The sequence below is a fragment of the Lampris incognitus genome, chromosome 2 (assembly GCF_029633865.1).
Source record: "Lampris incognitus isolate fLamInc1 chromosome 2, fLamInc1.hap2, whole genome shotgun sequence".
Lineage (NCBI taxonomy): Eukaryota > Metazoa > Chordata > Actinopteri > Lampriformes > Lampridae > Lampris > Lampris incognitus.
In genome coordinates this window covers 95,391,363-95,411,455 of record NC_079212.1, presented here as the reverse complement: position 1 = coordinate 95,411,455, position 20,093 = coordinate 95,391,363, and the positions used below count along the sequence as shown (strand labels likewise).

General features: G+C 42.3%; 1 protein-coding gene across 1 annotated transcript in view; it reads right to left on the bottom strand.

Moving 5' to 3' along the window:
* Positions 1–19,011, bottom strand: part of LOC130107164 (sodium- and chloride-dependent GABA transporter 2-like) — a 33,992-nt gene extending 14,981 nt beyond the window's left edge. Inside the window, exons 1-6 of the mRNA XM_056273608.1 lie at positions 18,861–19,011; positions 11,353–11,543; positions 10,884–11,018; positions 8,759–8,899; positions 5,180–5,267; positions 4,934–5,066 (exon numbers count right to left, since the gene is read on the bottom strand). Coding sequence (XP_056129583.1) covers positions 4,934–5,066; positions 5,180–5,267; positions 8,759–8,899; positions 10,884–11,018; positions 11,353–11,539 — 684 coding nt within the window. The 5' untranslated portion in view covers positions 11,540–11,543; positions 18,861–19,011. The remainder of the gene's footprint in view (positions 1–4,933; positions 5,067–5,179; positions 5,268–8,758; positions 8,900–10,883; positions 11,019–11,352; positions 11,544–18,860) is intronic.
* Between the last annotated feature and the right edge of the window lie 1,082 nt (positions 19,012–20,093).

The following is a 20,093-nucleotide window of genomic DNA, read 5'->3' as shown; positions in this document are numbered from 1 at the left end:
GCTTTGCCTTTAAGGGAACAAGTTTCAGGAGTAAATCCAAATAGCGCACATATGGGGTTGGGAGTTCTGTCTTTTTGAAACATCTTAGTATAGGCCTTAAAAATGTTGGCCCAAAATGTGCTACGGTTGGGGAAGGACTAGAACATGTGTATGTGGTCTGCTGGTTGACCTTCACAGCGACAACATGAAAGGTCTACACTGGGGAACATTTTCACCAGCCTTGCCTTGGTCAAGTGTGCTCTAAAAACAATTTTGAGTTGTATTAAGCTGTGCCCAGCATAAGAAGAGGTATGTATTAAGTCAAGTACTGCCTCCCACTGATCATCTGCCATTTCCTCTCCAAGGTCATTCCCCCAATGTCCCCTAACATCTTGCAGTGAGGGAGGGAGGATATTGCATATATTGTTATAAAGAATATAAATTAGACCTTGGCGACATGGGGATAATGATAGAATATGATCAACTGTGTTGTTTGTCGGAAAGTCTGGAAAGGAAGCCATACATTTCTGGGCAAAACGTCTAATTTGGAGATATCTGAAGAAGTGAGAGTTTGGTAAATTGAATAATTGAGAAAATTGTGCAAACGATCTGAACGTGCCATCAACATATAGATTAGAAATAGATTTAATACCTTTTGAGGACCAAACCCCAAAGGTAGAATGAGAGAGAGAGGGTGGAAAGTTATGATTATTCTTCATGGGGGAGTGCCCCGGTGTTGTGTGCAAATTCAAATCCCTTCTAAATTGCGACCAGATTCTGACTGAGCGATAGACTACTGGGTTGGAGCAAAACTGGCTTTGAGGCGGGGGTGGTGGGGCACATATTAAATAACCTAGATTAAATTGGCTACAGACATACTCCATTTGCACCCAGGCCTCGAGGCCTCCTTCAATCCAGTGTTACATCTTCTTAATATTGCATGCCCAATAACAATAAATAGGATTAAGTAGGGCCAGGCCAGCAAGCTTTTTAGGTCTTTGAAGGGCACTCTTTTTAATTCTATGTGGTTTACCATTCCAAATAAACGATGTTATGCTCCTCTCCAATGAATGAAAGAATCTCTTTTTGATCAGGATGGGAATGTTTTGAAAAGATAGAGGAATTTCGGTGACACGATCATTTTAATGAGATTAAATTCACCAACTATGGACAGTGGGAGGTTCATCCATCTATCTATATGTTTTATATTTTCCAACTAAAATGCCAACGTTCTTAATGAAGAGGGATGGAAAAAGTGGGTGTGCTCTCAACCCCAAGATATTAACGCCATTGCTGACAATCCTAAATGGAAAATTAGATGCGGGAATTAGAGTGGCCGTCTGATTAAGAGGAAACAGTTCCCTATTTTTGCAATTGATTTAATAGCCTGAGAATTGCCCAAATTGATCTAGGATATAGAGAATGAAGGAAATAGAGTTTAAGGGGTTGAAACATAAAAAAGGTCATCTGCATATAATGATAATTTATGTATAAGTCTGCCTCGCTCTCTACACCTAGGAAATCCCCAGATTGTCTAAGAGCAATGGCTAGACTTTGCACTCACTAGATATTGGAAACCCTCCCACCTCAACTTGATTTCCATCCAGCATCTGTGCTCCTGCATGGAAAGATCATTGTTGGAATGAAGCCCACTAACTGCCAACTTGACATAATCCCAACCAGACTCTTAAAACAGTGTCTTGAGTCAGTTGGCCCTACCCTATTATTTTAACCGTTCCCTAGCCACAGGTACAGTCTGGTCCTGTTTTAAGCACACTATATTTCAGCCACTCCTCAAGAAGTCTGGTCTTGACCCTACCACTTTAAATAACTTTAGGCCAATAGCTAAGCTTTCATTTTTATCTTAAGTTTTAGAAAAGGTTGTTTTTAGTCAGATTTTTTTTTCAAGCAAAAATGACACTTCTGAAAAATTCCAACCAGGGTTCAGTGAACACCACAGCATGGAGACGGCTCTCCTTTTTTTCTTTTTCTTTTTGCCCCCCCCCTTCTTTTTCTCCCCAGTTGTACTTGGCCAATTACCCCACTCCTCTACCGAGCCGTCCCGGTCACTGCTCCACCCCCCTCTGCCGATCCGGGCAGGACTGCAGACTACCATGTCTCCTCCGATACACGTGGAGTCGCCAGCCGCTTCTTTTCACTTGACAGTAAGGAGTTTCTGCGTAGCGCGTGGGAGGATCACGCTATTCCCCCCAGTCCCCCCCCCCCCGAACAGATGCCCCGACCGACCAGAGGAGGTGCGAGTGCAGCGACCAGGACACATACCACAATTCGGCTTCCCACCTGCAGACACGGCTAATTGTGTCTGTAGGGATGCCCGACCAAGCCAGAGGCAACACGGGGGTTCAACCAGTGATCCCTGTGTTGGTAGGCAACAGAATAGACCACTATGCTACCCAGACGCCCGGAGATGGGTCTCCTAAGGGTGACAAATGACCTCCTCCATGCTGCAGATGCCAGCGACTGCTCTGCCCTAATTCTTCTGGATCTCAGTGCAGCCTTTGACACTGCTGGCCACACTACCCTGCTTGATAGCCTGAGTCATTGTGTGGGTATTTCTGGGGCTGCCTTGGTCTGGCAGCTCATACTCTACTGGCAGCTCATACTCCACTCTTGGAACTCCTGCATATGGGGTGACACAGGGATCAATTTTAGCTCCACTTCTGTTCTCCCTTTACATGCTCCCACTAGGGAAAATCATTCAAAATCCCAATATTTCTTTCCATTGTTATGCGGATGACACCCAGATCGACTTCCCCCTCAATCCCCCATATATGGCAGGTCTCACTCAATTAAGACTGTCTCCAAGATGTTAAAAGCTGGATGGCCCAAAAACTTTTTACAACTAAATGAAAATAAGACTGAGATCTTACTCTTTGTCCACCAACATCACACTGCTATTATCGCTCAGAACCTCAACCACCTTTCCATCTACTCCAAACCACATGCCAACAATCTGAGTGTGATATTTGACAGTGACTTAAAATTTGATAAGCAAGTAAATTCCATTGCAAGGTCCAGCTTTTCCCAACTTAGAAATATTCCCAAAATCAGAAATTTCCTATCACCCTTTGACCTAGAAAGAGTTATCCATGCACTGATTTCATCCAAGCTGGACTACTGTAACGCCCTTTACCTTGGCATTTCTCAGACTTCAATTTCCCAACTACAATTAGTTAAAAATGCTGCCACCCAGTTATTAAAAAGAGCCAAAAAAAAAAAAAAAAAAAAAAACGAGATCCCATCACCCTATTCTATGTCTTCACTGGCTCCCCGTTCATTTCAGAATCAATTTCAAAATCCTCCTAATTGTATTTAAATCTCTCCATGGTCTCGACCCTCCCTATATTTCTGAGCTTCTCTCTCCCAACAACACCACCATCTCCCTTAGGTACTTCCCCTGCAGATTGTTGGTCATCTCCTGTTCACATCTAAAAAAGGCAGGAGATAGAACTTCCTCAGCTATGGAGCAGCCTGCCAGAGACCATTAGACAGGTCGAGTCTATTGAACTTTTTAAGACACGTCTTAAGACCCATTTTTATTCCTTGGCTTTCAACTTCTCTTACCCTGTTTTCATCTTTTAACTGGTTCCACTGTTTGTTTTTTTTGTTTTTGCTTTTTACCCCTGCTAAACTCTGTTTTTACCTTATCTGTTTGCATTGCCTGTATGTACTAGGAAAATTAGGTGACATTGGCATCTATTACATTTTATTCTCCTTATTTATTCTGTTTACTTATTTGTTCTGTTTGCAAAGCATTTTGGTGCAAAACTTGTTTTTGTTTTGAAAGTGCTATATAAATGAAATAAACGTGAAACTTGAAACTAGAGGTTCAATGGTTATGGCAAAAAGTTGATGAATTGCAGTCCTGGCATGTGCCTCTGCCAAGAGAGAAATACTTAAGATTGCTTTCCATTGGTAATTACAGTGGCTAGAGGGCGAGAATAGAGGGATTTTATCCAAGAAATAAAATAATCCTTGAATCTGAAATTCTTTAGGGCTAAAAAAAAATTATTGCCATTCTACTCTGTCAAATGCTTTTTCAGTGTAAAGCGATATCACCATTTTAAGGGTGGGGGAAGAAGGGGGATAAACAACGTTGAAAAGCCTTCTAAGTGCCTATTTAAGATGAAGCCTGTTTGGTCTGGCCTTAGTGGCTTTCCCATGTTTATAAGCCTTTATAAGCATGCATTTGCACAGGTTAACTGTGGTTACAAAGCATGTATTATTCAATTTTAGAGAAGATTTAAATGGAACCCTCCCGGTTTGCAACCTACTCCGTCATTAGTCAAGCTGGAAGCCCCTGGATGCACAATTTTTGAAAGCATTTCATCTTGGGCTCTGAGAAGGTCTTTCAAGTCATCAAGTCCAGGTGACGTCATGACTCCTTGGTGTTAAAGTCAAAGTCGAGTTGCAAGTCTTTTTCAGTTTTTTTCAAGTCCAAAGTCATCAAATTTATGACTTAAGTCTGACTTGAGTCCAAGCAATGTGACTCCAAAGGAGTCAAGTGCACTGTAGTATATCAAACACACCTGAAGAAGGCTATGATGAAGTGTTGGATGGTGGCTGTGCTTCTTGTGCTGACTACATTATAGTCTTAGTGTGTGCCCCCATTTGGATAGACCACTCTTTCGCCTCACATTAATGTCCTTCTAATAGGCTACAGTGGCACGTTTTGTGTGAAACAGGTGCTCTTTAATGAGTTCGAGTGGTCTGGGATGTAATTATGAATGCTGCCTTTTGATTATCTAATCTTCAAGCATAGTATATGAAAAACTGACCACGTCATCACACTGTTTTTATGAATTGAAAAGACTGCTGCATGGCTGTTTTTACATAATGATATGGTGCAGGTCTCACATCCAGATGCTGTTACCCTGAACAGATGTATAGCATGTATCATATTAGAAGAATAAATACATAGCTTCAGCCTCACCTTTCCCGTTGACTTCACGCCTTTCCAGACGCAAAAATAACAAATGACCCAGGACAAGAGAAGACACAGAGCCAGTTCCCATCGTATGTTGCCCAACTCATGGATACTTCCTGTCAGATTCAGAACTCTTCTCCTGCAAATCATATTTTCAGTTAATTTCAACATGTTTAGGCTCTTTTAGTTATATATCTATTCATTTATTTTATTTTATTTTTTGCTTTTCTGTTTTTGGGTTTGTGTACTCACTCCCAGAATTCCCTCACTGGTGATGTTGCATTCTCTGCTGTACTCCAGTTGACATTGTCCACCATTCGATCAAACTCAACACAGGTCTCTATTGGAAAGACAAAAAAAACATATCCCCTTTTCACAAAAGGTATCTAGTAAGTGTACGTGTTATCAGATTTTATTCTTATGTTTTTTTCAACCTGGCCCTCAAAATACTATCCTAGCCGTCTCTGATATTTCAGCAGGGTGGAGAGTTTAGGCGAAGGAGACACTAGTAGTCTGATGCCCAGCCAGTCAACTTGATTGACACCCAAAGACGCCCACAATTGGACTTTAGTGTCCATATAACAAAACACATATTCCATCCATCCGTTATCTAAACCGCTTATCCTGCTCTCAGGCTCGCGGGGACGCTGGAGCCTATCCCAGCAGTCATTGGGCGGCAGGCGGGGAGACACCCTGGACAGGCCACCGGGCCATCACAGCCCCACACACACACACATTCACACCTAGGGACAATTTATTATGGCCGATTCACCTGACCTACATGTCTTAGTACAGTAAGTCCGGTGTTTCTACCTGTAGCACAAATACCTGGCTCAGACACAGAGTTACTCAAGTAATAATACCAAAGTTTACTGATACTAATGATGTGTTTTAATTTGACGATTTAGTTGAAATTTGCAGTGGCATAATCTTAAAAACTAAAACGCTGATGTAATAAATAAATAAATAAATAAAAAAAAAAAATATATATATAAATATATATATATATATATATATATATATATACACTACCGTTCAAAAGTTTGGGATCACATTGAAATGTCCATATTTTTGAAGGAGAAGCACTGTACTTTTCAATGAAGATAACTTTAAACTAGTCTTAACTTTAAAGAAATACACTCTATACATTGCTAATGTGGTAAATGACTATTCTAGCTGCAAATGTCTGGTTTTTGGTGCAATATCTACATAGGTGTATAGAGGCCCATTTCAAGCAACTATCACTCCAGTGTTCTAATGGTACAATGTGTTTGCTCATTGGCTCAGAAGGCTAATTGATGATTAGAAAACCCTTGTGCAATCATGTTCACACATCTGAAAACAGTTTAGCTCGTTACAGAAGCTACAAAACTGACCTTCCTTTGAGCAGATTGAGTTTCTGGAGCATCACATTTGTGGGGTCAATTAAACGCTCAAAATGGCCAGAAAAAGAGAACTTTCATCTGAAACTCGACAGTCTATTCTTGTTCTTAGAAATGAAGGCTATTCCATGCGAGAAATTGCTAAGAAATTGAAGATTTCCTACACCGGTGTGTACTACTCCCTTCAGAGGACAGCACAAACAGGCTCTAACCAGAGTAGAAAAAGAAGTGGGAGGCCGCGTTGCACAACTGAGCAAGAAGATAAGTACATTAGAGTCTCTAGTTTGAGAAACAGACGCCTCACAGGTCCCCAACTGGCATCTTCATTAAATAGTACCCGCAAAACACCAGTGTCAACATCTACAGTGAAGAGGCGGCTGCGGGATTCTGGGCTTCAGGGCAGAGTGGCAAAGAAAAAGCCATATCTGAGACTGACCAATAAAAGAAAAAGATTAAGATGGGCAAAAGAACACAGACATTGGACAGAGGAAGACTGGAAAAAAGTGTTGTGGACGGATGAATCCAAGTTTGAGGTGTTTGGATCACAAAGAAGAACGTTTGTGAGACGCAGAACAAATGAAAAGATGCTGGAAGAATGCCTGACGCCATCTGTTAAGCATGGTGGAGGTAATGTGATGGTCTGGGGTTGCTTTGGTGCTGGTAAGGTGGGAGATTTGTACAGGGTAAAAGGGATTCTGAATAAGGAAGGCTATCACTCCATTTTGCAACGCCATGCCATACCCAGTGGACAGCGCTTGATTGGAGCCAATTTCATCCTACAACAGGACAATGACCCTAAACACACCTCCAAATTGTGCAAGAACTATTTAGAGCAGAAGCGGGCAGCTGGTATTCTATCGGTAATGGAGTGGCCAGCGCAGTCACCAGATCTGAACCCCATTGAGCTGTTGTGGGAGCAGCTTGACCGTATGGTACGCAAGAAGTGCCCATCCAACCAATCCAACTTGTGGGAGCTGCTTCTGGAAGCGTGGGGTGCAATTTCTCCAGATTACCTCAACAAATTAACAGCTAGAATGCCAAAGGTCTGCAATGCTGTAATTGCTGCAAATGGAGGATTCTTTGACGAAAGCAAAGTTTGATGTAAAAAAAATCTTATTTCAAATACAAATCATTATTTCTAACCTTGTCAATGTCTTGACTCTATTTTCTATTCATTTCACAACATATGGTGGTGAATAAGTGGGACTTTTCATGGAAAACACAAAATTGTTTGGGTGATCCCAAACTTTTGAACGGTAGTGTATATATATATATATATATTTATATATATATATATATATATATATATATATATATATGTATGTATACATACATACTAATACATAGCAGTATTTTTTCTACATCTATATTGATATTCCGCTCCTCATTTGTTGAGCACTTTTATCAACACCAGTGACGGCTTCCCAAAAAAACAAAAACGATATATATGTGTGTGTGTGTGTGTGTGTGTGTGTGTGTGTGTGTGTATGCAAACTACGTTTGGCTGAAGAATGTCAGTTTTCTGAAAACACTTGTGGGAATTCTCTACTTGTGGACATCAAGTGCAAAAAAGAAGTAAGACTAACACTTTAGTACCACTCTTTTCAAAATGACAGTTCCAACGGTCGTCTAAGAGTATTATGTGTTCAAACAGGTACACCAGCCTAGCTTTTGCAGCTCATGCCACACTCCAATTTTGTCAGGGTATGGTGCTAAAAGGGCAATCCATCATGAAGCTCAGTACTGCAGATTCAAGGCCCGGTGGGCCTTTGAGCATGTCAAGTGACTACATTTTAATGATCTAACATCATTCCTACAACATGTTACAATGAATAATAAAGTGAATACATTCTGTACTGATTGATTTACACACATTATGCAAATTCTTGAGAAAGTCACACCAGGCAGTCAAAGGTCTGGTCTCACATGTCCAGAATCCTCAAAGCCCCAGAAGTTTGTGGTCATGAATACTTTTATTTTTATTAAATTTCAACTTCATTTACAACACATGGTGGCATGGAATCCTTAATTTTCCAATTTAAGGAATAGTGAAAAGTTGTTCCTGAGTTTTCGACATCATTCAGACAATTTCATTATTAGATTCTTTGGCGATAGCAAAATCAATTGGATGGCAACCAATATTAAAACTGGGAGTATCTATTTTACCCTGCCCCAAGAGGACTCCAGAGATTTCAGATTTCCAAATAATGGCTGTTTAATTTAATTTCAATTGTTTTGCACATATTATTTTGTTAGAAGTAAAGAATTTAATTTTTGCTGCCTGACTTTTTGGTGAATGCGCTGAGGCTGTGACGACCCCACATACAGATACTGAAACATGAATGACAAATTCTGAGACAAGTCAATTTGTCATTTTGACTCGTTCCTTCACAAAACTGTATTTGTTGTTTTGTCTGATGGGACCAAATTGCTTCACACTTAGACGTACTTGTGTTCCAGCTGTTTCGACAGCTTTCCCAGGGGAGTTCGGAGCTGAATGAAGAGAAGAGGTAGAAGAATGCCCAGGCCAGTATGATGATGTAATAGATGCTGGAATATAAAACAACCACCTGACTGCCATAACCCATTCCTGGAAAGACAAAAAGATCATGTATACAGGTTCATCCTCTCAAAGTCAAGACCATCCTTCATGGTCAAGAGAAATCCAAGTCATCAATCAGCCACATAGTGATGCATTATGTGCAATTGTAAACATTTTTTGTCATGTCTGTGAATGTTCTCATTCATCCAGGTCATGGTTATCCAAAAGAGCTGAATCAAGTGCAACTGCACTTGGTATATATCATAGCCAGTCAGACTAGCTTGGTCTAGTCAGAAAGGCATGAACTGAGGAAGCCTCTTGGATGAGGGGTGAAACGTCTTCACGGATACATACCAAGTCCAGTTGCACTTGATTCAATGCCTTTGGTTTTTTTGTCATGCTATTAGTTACCTGAAAATATTTTATTTTATTTTTTATTTGGATTTTTTTCCCTCCTTTTTCTCCCCAATTATACCTGGCAATTCAACCCACACTCTGAGCCGTCCCGGTTGCCGCTTCACCCCTTCTACCGAGCCGGGGAGGGCTGCAGACTACCACATGCCTCCTCTGATACATGTGGAGTCGCCAGCTGCCTATTTTCACCTGACAGTGAGGGGTTTTGCCAGGGGGATGTAGCATGTGGGAGGATCACGCTATTCCTCCCCATTCCCCCTCCTCTGCGAACAGGCGCCCCGACCTACCAGAGGAGGCGCTAGTGCAGTGACCAGGACACATACCCACAATCTGGCTTCCCACACGCAGACACGGCCAATTGTGTCTGTAGGCACGCCCAACCAAGGCGGAGGTAACACAGGGATTCGAACCAGCGATCCCCATGTTGTAGGCAACAGAATAGACCGCTACGTTACCCGGACGCCATGCCACCCCCTGAAAATATCTTAGTCACGCCCTTTAAATTACCTTATAGCTTAGGTATATTATTGAAAGAGCGAGTCTGCATTTTGCAGTTTAGTGACACTGAAACACAGTATCTACAAGGCTGGATTACGGACCGGGCATGCCAGGTGAGTGCCCTGGGGCCCCGGACCACGAGGGGCCCCAAAAGGTCAGGGGTCTCTGTTTGTTTTGTGATTCAAAAACCCAAAACAGAATCAGAGATTCACATCTGTTTGTTTTGTGATTCAAAATTGTGTTGTACTTCGTAGTCGCCAACCGAATCCCATGCAGATTGGCATAGCGTTGACTACCACGTTGGCTATTTGCATTAGTTTTACATTTAACAATGTTTAGTATTGTTTGCATAGCTTATCTGATTGGGCGGCTGGGGGGGGGGGCAATGGATGTGCATGCCCCGGGGCCCCTGGTGGGTTAATCCGGCCATGGCTATCTAGTTTTATCACTCCAGAAACATATCGAGCTTTGGCCAACACTAAGGCAACTCACCGTCTCCTGAAATCACAGATTATATTGTCTAATGGAACGGAGAAAATTAGCAGCTCCGAAAAACTACGGGCAGCTAATTTTACTATTCCACATGCACACATTAGGATCAGAGTTAAGCAAATCAGCAAATCAAATCAGAAGTGTGTCCCCACCGAGAACACATCATTACAATCAGCCAATGCTGATGTAAAAGACTACGGTGCCTCTGTAGCGTATCCCCCATCATTCAAAAGCTGCTCAAATACAGTGTAAAAGCAGCAATGAGTTAAATGGCGAGCCAAATTGTGCATAAATAAGCCTGGTGAAATGAGCCCTTGGGTCAATGTATTATTTTTAATACGTTATGGCTAAATCCCCTTGACCACAGATTAAAGTCTGACAGAGGTAACTATTAACCCCTATAACCCGCGTAAGCACACCAGTTGTAAAGAAACATTTTAACTCTTTCTGAGTAGCCAGAATGTATTCTATGCTACGCCTTTTCGGTACAACCAAGAAATAAACCTTATTTTAGCCAAGCAACATCAGTCATATGTTGATTCAAAATTATTTTAAAACTTTACAAATGGCTGAGAGATCTTACATTTCACATTGAACATGCACACGGTTTTAAAATTTAAATGTTTACCTCCAAACAAGGGGCAAATTTTCTGCCAGCAGGTGATACTTCCCTGTGTAGTGTATTGTCCCAGAGAGGTCTCCAGGAGAAATAAGGGGATCCCACATGTAAAGAGGAAGAGCACATAAGGGATGAAGAACACCCCTTATGGACAACACAGGTTATTCTTCATCTAGTTTATTCAATCCACATAAACACGGTTCACATTTAAAACCACAGTAGTGACTCATTCTGGGGTTCTGCTTCAAACACAGTAAATACATCCACAACAAACCGAACCCCCAAAACTGAAATGTGATCACAACTACTATCTGACTGAGATTTTGTCGAAATTTGAATCTTTTTGGATTACTTGTCTGTGACCTACTTTATTTTTCATTTTGCATTCTTTTTTCAGAAAAAAAAACCAAAACCCAACCCAAAACACTATCCTATCATATTCACTTAATTACACAGAATTAAATCATTTTTAACTCACCCCCTCCATTTTTGTAGCACAGGTATGGGAATCGCCACACATTTCCCAGGCCAATGATTTGTCCTGCAACAGCCAGGAGAAACTCCAACTTACTAGACCACTGGCCTCTTGGCACTGTTACAGGTTCAGGATGGGCTGTGCCCATGTCCAATTTAAACTTGACCTCAGACTCATACTGCTTGTCCATTATACTGCAAGAAGGAGCAGTGGGTGACATCAGTTAATAGATGTTGATTTGCACAGAAACCATTGTGTCTTCTATTAATGTGGGAAACGCAAAAGAATTCCAAATCAGAGGAGACTGTTAAAGGCAAACAATGACTACATTTACATGCACACAGTGCCTGACTGGGGCAATAAGTCATTCTTGGTAGCCCACTTCTGACCTCTCGACCAATCCTACGCCCAATAATGCTGCATGCCAAAAATGCAGCATTACCCTATTGCTTATTCAGGCTTGAGTCATTAATTCCATCGCTGTAGGACAGAAAACATGCTAATTAGTATTGCGGTATCCTAACAGAGTAAATATGGGAAGGTTTTTAAATGACAGAAGTACAATAAAACATGCACACAGACACATGAAGTGTATATCACTTTGCCAAGTGGGCTCCCTCCGAAACGTAAAGTCAAATGCCTCATGTGGAGTGTGGTATATTATAGTGTGGAGGCAATGTGGGGGCGGGGTGAGGGTCCGAAAGAGTTGGAAGTTCTTTGCATCAAAATTTCTATTTTAAGTTTTAAGTAACCAAAATCCAACATCATCTTAATGTAGAATACCAACCACCACCAGTTGTGAGGTATGGAGACCAAAACCCCAACATCTGGTCGATGTCATAATGTTAACATCCACACAACGTGAAATTCTAACATCATTAGACCTTGATATTTTGTTGGTTTTAAGTAACCAAAATCCAACAACTTACAAACGTCGCATTCCAACGTTATGTTGATGTAGTGTATCAACACTAAGTCGTGAGGTTTGGTGACCAAAACCCAACAATGTCACAATGTTATCATCCAGACAATTAGATGGTGTTAACTAACCAAAACCCAACAGCTGCTAAATGCCAGAGTGCTAATGTCCATCTAACATGGGATACAGACAACATTAGACATTGATATTTTGTTGGTTTTAAGTTGTGGTGTTGGGTAACCAAACTCCAATGTCTGTCAAAATGTCTCATACCAACCCAAACTGATGTAGAATACATCGGTCATAGTACATCAGATAAGTCTTCGTGGTAGTGTGACCTACGTATATCCTATGCTTAGTTTACATCTGATATCCAGTAAGCATGGCATTTTGTTGTATTTACAGGGATAGTTCAGATTGTTACCGATGCTGCGGTTGTAATAGATCCTGTTTGAAACCAGTGCATTCCCTGGCATGGGAACAGGCGAAAGAGACAGATACAGCGTTGTTTTGCCAGCCTACACCTAGACCCAAGGCAATAACTGTAGCTACATTTTTCCCCTTTCTACCTTTGCCAGATCTTTGTTGCTGGTGACCAGCCAGCTGCCTATGAGAAGGGTGTGTCTGGGACGGCAGTGTGGTTGAGGTAGCCACCAAGGCAGTTGTTGTTGAGTTTATACGCAGAGCGGGCAAGATCCTCAACCAGGAAGCTCACAGCTAGACAAATAAAATTGACTTGACAGTTTTTATGTCTTCGCTTGCAAGGTTACAGTAAATCAGTTACCAATTGTTTTTCTGCCTTTTTGTGTTCTGCATTTGGGTCAAAGTTGCTCTAAACATGACAGGTGATGGCTGAACCACCTGTTCTGGGCCACTGATGGCTTGACTGTTAAGAGGGACCTCCCAAGTAGCATGCTCCACCATTCAGCCCTTTTGCAGCTTTTGATGACCCAGCACTATTCTGATGATTTGATGTTGTCCCCCCCCCCCCACCCTTTTTCTCCCCAATTGTACTCAGCCAATTACCCCACTCTTCTGAGATGTCATGGTTGCTGCTCCACCCCCTCTGCCGATCCGGGGAGGGCTGCAGACTACCCATCTCCTCCGATACACGTGCCAGCCATTTTTCACCTGACAGTGGGGGAGTTTCACCAGGGGGACGTAGCACTTGGGAGGATCACGCTATTCCCCCCAGTCCCCCCCCCCCGCACAGGCACCCCGACTGACCAGAGGAGGCGCTAGTGCAGCTACCTACATCTGGCTTCCCACCTGCAGACACAAGCAATTGTCTCTGTAGGGACGTCCGACCGAGCCGGAGGTAATACAGGGATTCGAACCGGAGATCCTCCGTGTTGGTAGGCAACAGAATAAGATCGCAACGCCACCCGGATGCCCCTTTTGATGTTTTAATGACCGTGGTGAATCTCACTGGAAATCTCAAATGGATTTAATTTAGGTTGAAATCTAGTGATGATATTGGTTGTGACATTACACTTCTTACATTATTTAGTGGTATTTAATTTGGGGATAGTAGCGCTGCAATCCTTTAAGGGGCCACTCTCATTTGCTTAGAAACCATACAATAAAGATCAATTAAAATATGTATTGTGTATTCGGCACTCCTGGCCATAAGGTGTTAAGTGGCATTGGCCCATGTTTATCATAGCAGTTTATTATACAGCATCCATTACCTGGTTTCAACATGCCATCCCTGTGGCTCAAGGGAGAGAGTGGGATCAAGGATCACACCAAGGTTGCGTGCCTGGGAGGAAGGGGAGACAGTAGTGCCATCGATGGTGAGTGCAAGGTTGTTGATTTGACTGAGAAGGGACTTGGACTTTTCTCTCCAATTGTAGTTGGCCAATTACCCCACTCCTCTTCTGAGCCATCCCAGTCACTGCTCCACCCCCCTGCCGATCCGGGGAGGGCTGCAGACTACCACATGCCTCCTCTGATACATGTGGAGTTGCCAGCCGCTTCTTTTCACCTGACAGTGAGGAGTTTCACCAGGGGTACGTAGCGCATGGGAGGATCACGCTATTCCCCCAGTTCCCCCTCCCTCCCGAACAGGCGCCCCGACTGACCAGGGGAGGCGCTAGTGCAGCAACTGGGACACATACCCACATCCGGCTTCCCACCCGCAGACATGGCCAATTGTGTCTGTAGGGATGCCCGACCAAACCGGAGGTAACACGGGGATTCGACTGTGCTTTAACCTTTGATTATGTCTAATTTTATGTCAGCTAATCATGTCTACTTATTATATCTATCATTATGTCAGGTCTATGATCATGTCTCCTTTTGATGTTCCAAAATGAATATAAACTGATCAGCGGAATGTTTCAAATGCTTCTTTTTTTCCCCAAAAATGTTGACGTTGCCCCATGCTAAGTGTGTTTCCAGCACCCATACGTTGAGGCTAGGACTGGCAGGAGGATTTTGTTGGTTGCTAGCCCTTGTGGAGATTTAAAGAAAGCAATGGCTTTTGCACATGCAAGCTATCAGTTTTTGGTCAAGCTGTGCAAGATTCAGCAGTGCTCAATGACCAAGTGAGAGGTGAATCCTAAAACCAGTTGACTGTATCCCGCCCAACAAAAATGGTGGACCAGTTTATCGTTTTTCAGGTCTCTCAGTGCTTTAAGGCTTCCAAAGTAGGCTGGCGAAGACAAAAACTGATTTGAGAAAGGATCTCTGAAAACACTAATAGTTCATCATTCTGCATGAGGGAGGGGTGGATGACATCAATGAATAGATGTTGATTTGCACAGAGGCTGTTGTGTCCTCTAATAATCGGGGAAACTCTAAGAATGCCAAATCAGAGAAGGGTGTTAAAGTTATAACCAGCTCCGACTCCCATTGAAAACACTCCCAGGTGAACTCACAAAGAATGGATTTTGCTGCTGATAGTGCCACGAACTGTGCATCACTTGCAACTGCTATCTGGCCCGTCTCAAGGTCTGACTCACAAAAGATATTGCAGTAATGGTAATACAGCGCAAACACACCCATAATGTTTTGTAACTGCGTGCAATTTGCCCTTGTTTTGCCTCTGATTGCAATTATACATGTGGCAAAGCATAAATGGTGGCTTTATGTCAAGAACACAGTAGGCAGGTTCAAGTATAGCAGGAACTGCTTGAGGAGGAAATCTATATCTGTGAATGACAGCAGCTAGATAGCTCAATATGTAAGAATGCTGGCTTTCCTGTTGAAGATAATGGGTTCAAACCCTGGTTGGGGCTAGCCTTTCCAGTAAGAGTCTGTGGCGTGGACACCTAATGCTATACAAGACAACTTCCTCTCAGATGTACGTAGCTTTGGATAAGTGAAATTGTAAAATGTGGTATTAGATATAACAAAACGTGATATTCTCCTGCGAAATATCCACTCATGAGCACCCCTGGCATGACAATGCCTTTGCCTGGCTATTATCATCATCAGTGGTCACTTGGGGTCGAGTATGACTGTCCCAGGAGGACGCCTGTGCATGACAACTTTTTACATGGAGTGGCTGATGTGCCTGCAGCCACCACACAGTCCTTGGCAGGAGGTGGCCAGACTCCAATGGCATGGAGAACCAAGATGATTGGAGACCACCCTCTGTTGTAGCCTTCATCCACCTTCACTGGCATTGCGACCTGAAGACATCTTCCGCCAGTTCCGCCATTGACGTCTTTGTTGGGTCGCACTTCATCTGGAACATCCTCCTTGACCTATCTGCCTTGCGTGACCCTACCAGGAGCCAAGCTCCAGATGGCATAGCTCTTGGGATCATTGGTACACACAAGCTTCCCCACCACAGCAAGGTGGTGATCCAGGAGAAGCTACAATCTCTGCTGCCGTGATCACTGGAAAGTCTGGGTGTCAGTTACCACCAACTCTCTGAAGACGCCAATAATGTTCACTCTGACTGTGTGTGGCTATTAGCCCTGGTGTTATGCAATGAAGCTCATTTGCATAGAAAGGGCCAATTTTGCTCAAAATGTATGCTTTTTACTTAATGTAAACATGAGCAAATAGAACCGGAGCACCGAGGGCTATTTGCCTGGCAGCGGAGTTAGGGTTGGATTTTACCCTTTGCGGGTGCATTGAGAATTACATTTTCTTTTTGTCTTATTTGTGTAGGTTTAGCAGCTTCAAAAGCCACACAATCCTTTGGTGCATTTGCCTTTCACTTTTCACACTCCTAGTCAGCAATGTCTCATATTTCTCAAAGGGTAGATTGCTTGCCTGTTTTAAAAGTAACTGCAATTATTTGGAAAGGAATGCCAATATAAGGGGTCCGCTATAATAACACTGAGTTGAGCAGAGTCTCAAGTTTTGCAAGCCAAGTGCTTTCTTTAAGTGTGAATGGCTGCAGTGGTGCCATAAAAACGTCAACATTGGCTGCAGCGCTACAGGAATGGGACAGTCTGAGGGCCAATTTTGCATGCTGGTCATTGCAGGCACTTCATCTGAAATTTACTCCGGCTCAAAAAGCATTTTCCTGGTGTATGCATGTTCATGCCTTATGTGAAGTGCTGTGAATTACCATCGTACCACTTTTCATACACCATGATCTGCCATGGTGTATGAAATTTGCTATACAAATGAACTTGCCTTGCCTCTGGTTCATGGTTCAAAACCAAAAACTACCGACTGACTTGTGAGATTTTAATTGCACTGGCATATTTTCTCATTTCATTCTTCATTTAGTGGATAATCAAGGCTTTTTTTGTTGTTGTTGTTGTTGTTTTGCTTTGTGTCATCTCAGTGCATGAGCAGGGCCCATATCTCTGAGAGCCAATGGCCTGATCAACTACTAGCAGAATAATTTCTGAATGAATACTGTTGCTTTATAGGCTAGACAACATGTAACTGAACCCAAGTAGGAAAAGTTGCATTACATGGCATGGCTTTATGAGTGAACAGTATCGTTATAAGTAGGCACTCCAACATGCCAAATCCATATTTTAATGATACGTCCATCACTAGCTTGCCATGAATACACAAGCAATTAAAGTCTCCCTTACATCAATTATAGATATCCCTATAAACCTCTTTCTCTTTGCCGCCTCCATTTTTTTAAAACATTTTTTGGCACCAGTTTGAATTAGAGTCAAAGTTCATGAGGTTTTACGGATATCTATGATTGATTGGTTTGGACTTCGAAATGATGGCATACGATTAAGGTGGATTTTGCACAAAAACAGTTAGTTATTACAGTGTCGACTCTTCAACCCTCGACCCTTATTTATCAGGCAATATTGACTAAGTACACCATCCTATTTACAGCAACAGTCTGGTGGCATAGTTAACAGGGGAAGGGTTTTACACACGTGGATCAGTCTTTCTCTTAGGAGTCTATTCTTAGGAGACTGAAACCTGACTTTTGAAACTTTTTATGACTTTGTCGCTGAGGACTACCCTATAGTTCTCGAAGAGCCAATCCAGATGGCCATGCCAAGGAAAAAGAGACTGCTGGATTTGAGCAAGCTGCTGTGATATTTGCAAACTGAGTAACAGTACTTGCAATTACAAAACTGCTAGTTAAGTTATATTTGTAATGGCTGAATCTCAAAACTCTGAATTTAAAACATGAATGTCATCACTGTAGAGATTCCTCCTCGAGAACAGTGCCTCTGAGGCTGGTAGGGATTCAGGGTCTTGGCTCAAGGATACTTTATCAGGACAAATGCTTGTCGGTATAGGCATTTTCAACCTCGTCCCTCTAGCGGGCAGCTAATGGACACCCTGGTGCCCAAAGAACTCTCAATGTCAAGCACTGGGGGCACAGATGCTGGGAGTTCTCCAAAAAAACCTTTCCCCAGCTCACAAACCCGTTGGAAATACTACTTGTGCACTATTTTACAGAATACGAGAAATGTTTCAGTATATATATATATATATATATATATATATATATATATATATATATATATATATATATATATGGTTTCATTATTTAGATGATGTTACTTTGTGACTCATAGTAAGAGTTGCAACAGATATGCCCTGCAAATACTTAAGATACAAAAAAAGCATGTCCACAACTTAAACATGAGTCGGTATAAATAAGAAGTTACAAATTAATACAAGTGATACAAATCAAAGCCAAGAAGAACGTACTCCACAATCAAAAATTCTAATTTGATTATTTTATTTTGGGGTCTTTTTCCATCATTTAGTCCCAGTCGGTCCATTTCCAAAGCAGTTTAAACTGCTTTAAATGCTTCAGTGTATATCCGTTTCCTTAATCAACCTCATAACAGTACTCCTTTTCCCTTTGTGGAGGAGAAAGAGAAGGACTTTACATAATGTGTACTGTGAAGTAATTGCCAGCATGTCCCTGAGCTGAGGAGATGTCAAACAAATCAAGAAAAAAATAGACCCTCATTGCAGTGCTGAGCCGTCAGCCCGGTAACCTTTGGCCTACATTCTGTAGCTTAGCACTAATATAACTGCCAGTGACTTGTTTCCTACATAAAGAGGAGGCCCTTCGACAGTAAAACAAGATCAGAAGCCTGTGTAATCTGTACCAATAAACACTACTATCAACACTCAGAGGCAAGCATTGTTTGCAATCTCTGAAAAGGGATGGAGGAAAAAGTACCTGAGGTGGAGATTGTTGCAGCTCAGAAGTCTGTGGTGAGTGTGTTCAGTGTCTCCCCATTTAGCCCTAAGTGGAGGGCTTTTTTCTGGTACCCCTTTGGTATGGTTTAATGCAAGACCCCCAGGTCTCTCCGAGACAAATGTCCTCCCCAGCTCTAGCCAAAAGTAAGCCCATGTGGAGGGGCTTGTCAGTCCCTTGTTTGTATGAGAGAAAGAGCAAGGGAGAGAGGGAGAGAGTGAGGGCAGAGGGCGGGAGGGAGTGTGGGGTATGTATGTGTGTGTGTGTGTGAACATGCAGCTGAAGGTGGAGCCTAATGAATAAGGCAACGTTGATTCTGTAGTCAGGGGAAGAAAATGGGACTTGTCCAGTGAAAACCACAAGGCTTCTTTTGCATTGTGAAGTGTGAGCGGAGGCGCCTCAGCAGACCTTTAACCGAGAGGAACACATAGTAAAAAAAAACGAGGATTAACCGACGCACATGGTATATTCGATAACTTGGGATCCCCATTGTTGCCTAAAAATGGTTGTACAATGACTTAACCTCGTGACGTTTTCTCTTTCTGGCTTAGTGATACACATCTTATATGCGACCTTTTGAATAATTTTGTTATGTTTCACATGATCCATGTGAGAGATGATAAATAGAAGTCCGGTTCCGTTTGCAAGCCAGACAATGCTAGATTGTACTAGAGACCCATGTCACCCCTTATTCATTTTGTCACCGTGCCTGGACATTTCTCCTATTGGGTTGTTGTTTTACGGTCTGCTGAAGTTTTAGTCAAACAAAAGAGGCACTGCTCATCTGTAAAATAAGGCTTGTTGTACTGACATTTTCATACTACCCATGCCGTGCCGCTGATATCATGAGAGCGTTCTATGGGAATTTTAGGTTCCAGACCGTAGTTCCTTCCCTATCGGTCTTGATGGTTGACCATGCAAAATCGAGCTGGAAGTAGTTCAGTGATATTCAACGCTGTTTTATTTCCACAGCGCTGTGTCTAAACTTGTGTTTGTGGCTTCACTTATAAGGGAGACGTCTGATTTACAACATGGCTTTCACAAAGGAAACTTATTTTCAACAGCTAAAGTAGCAACACTCATTTAGGGAGCGTTGTTTCCATCATTTTAGACCGAATAAAACTGGAAATATGAAACAATCTAAAGACAAATGCACAAGGAATATATACAAATAATACCAAAATGGACACACACCTGCTCATTTCTGATCAAATT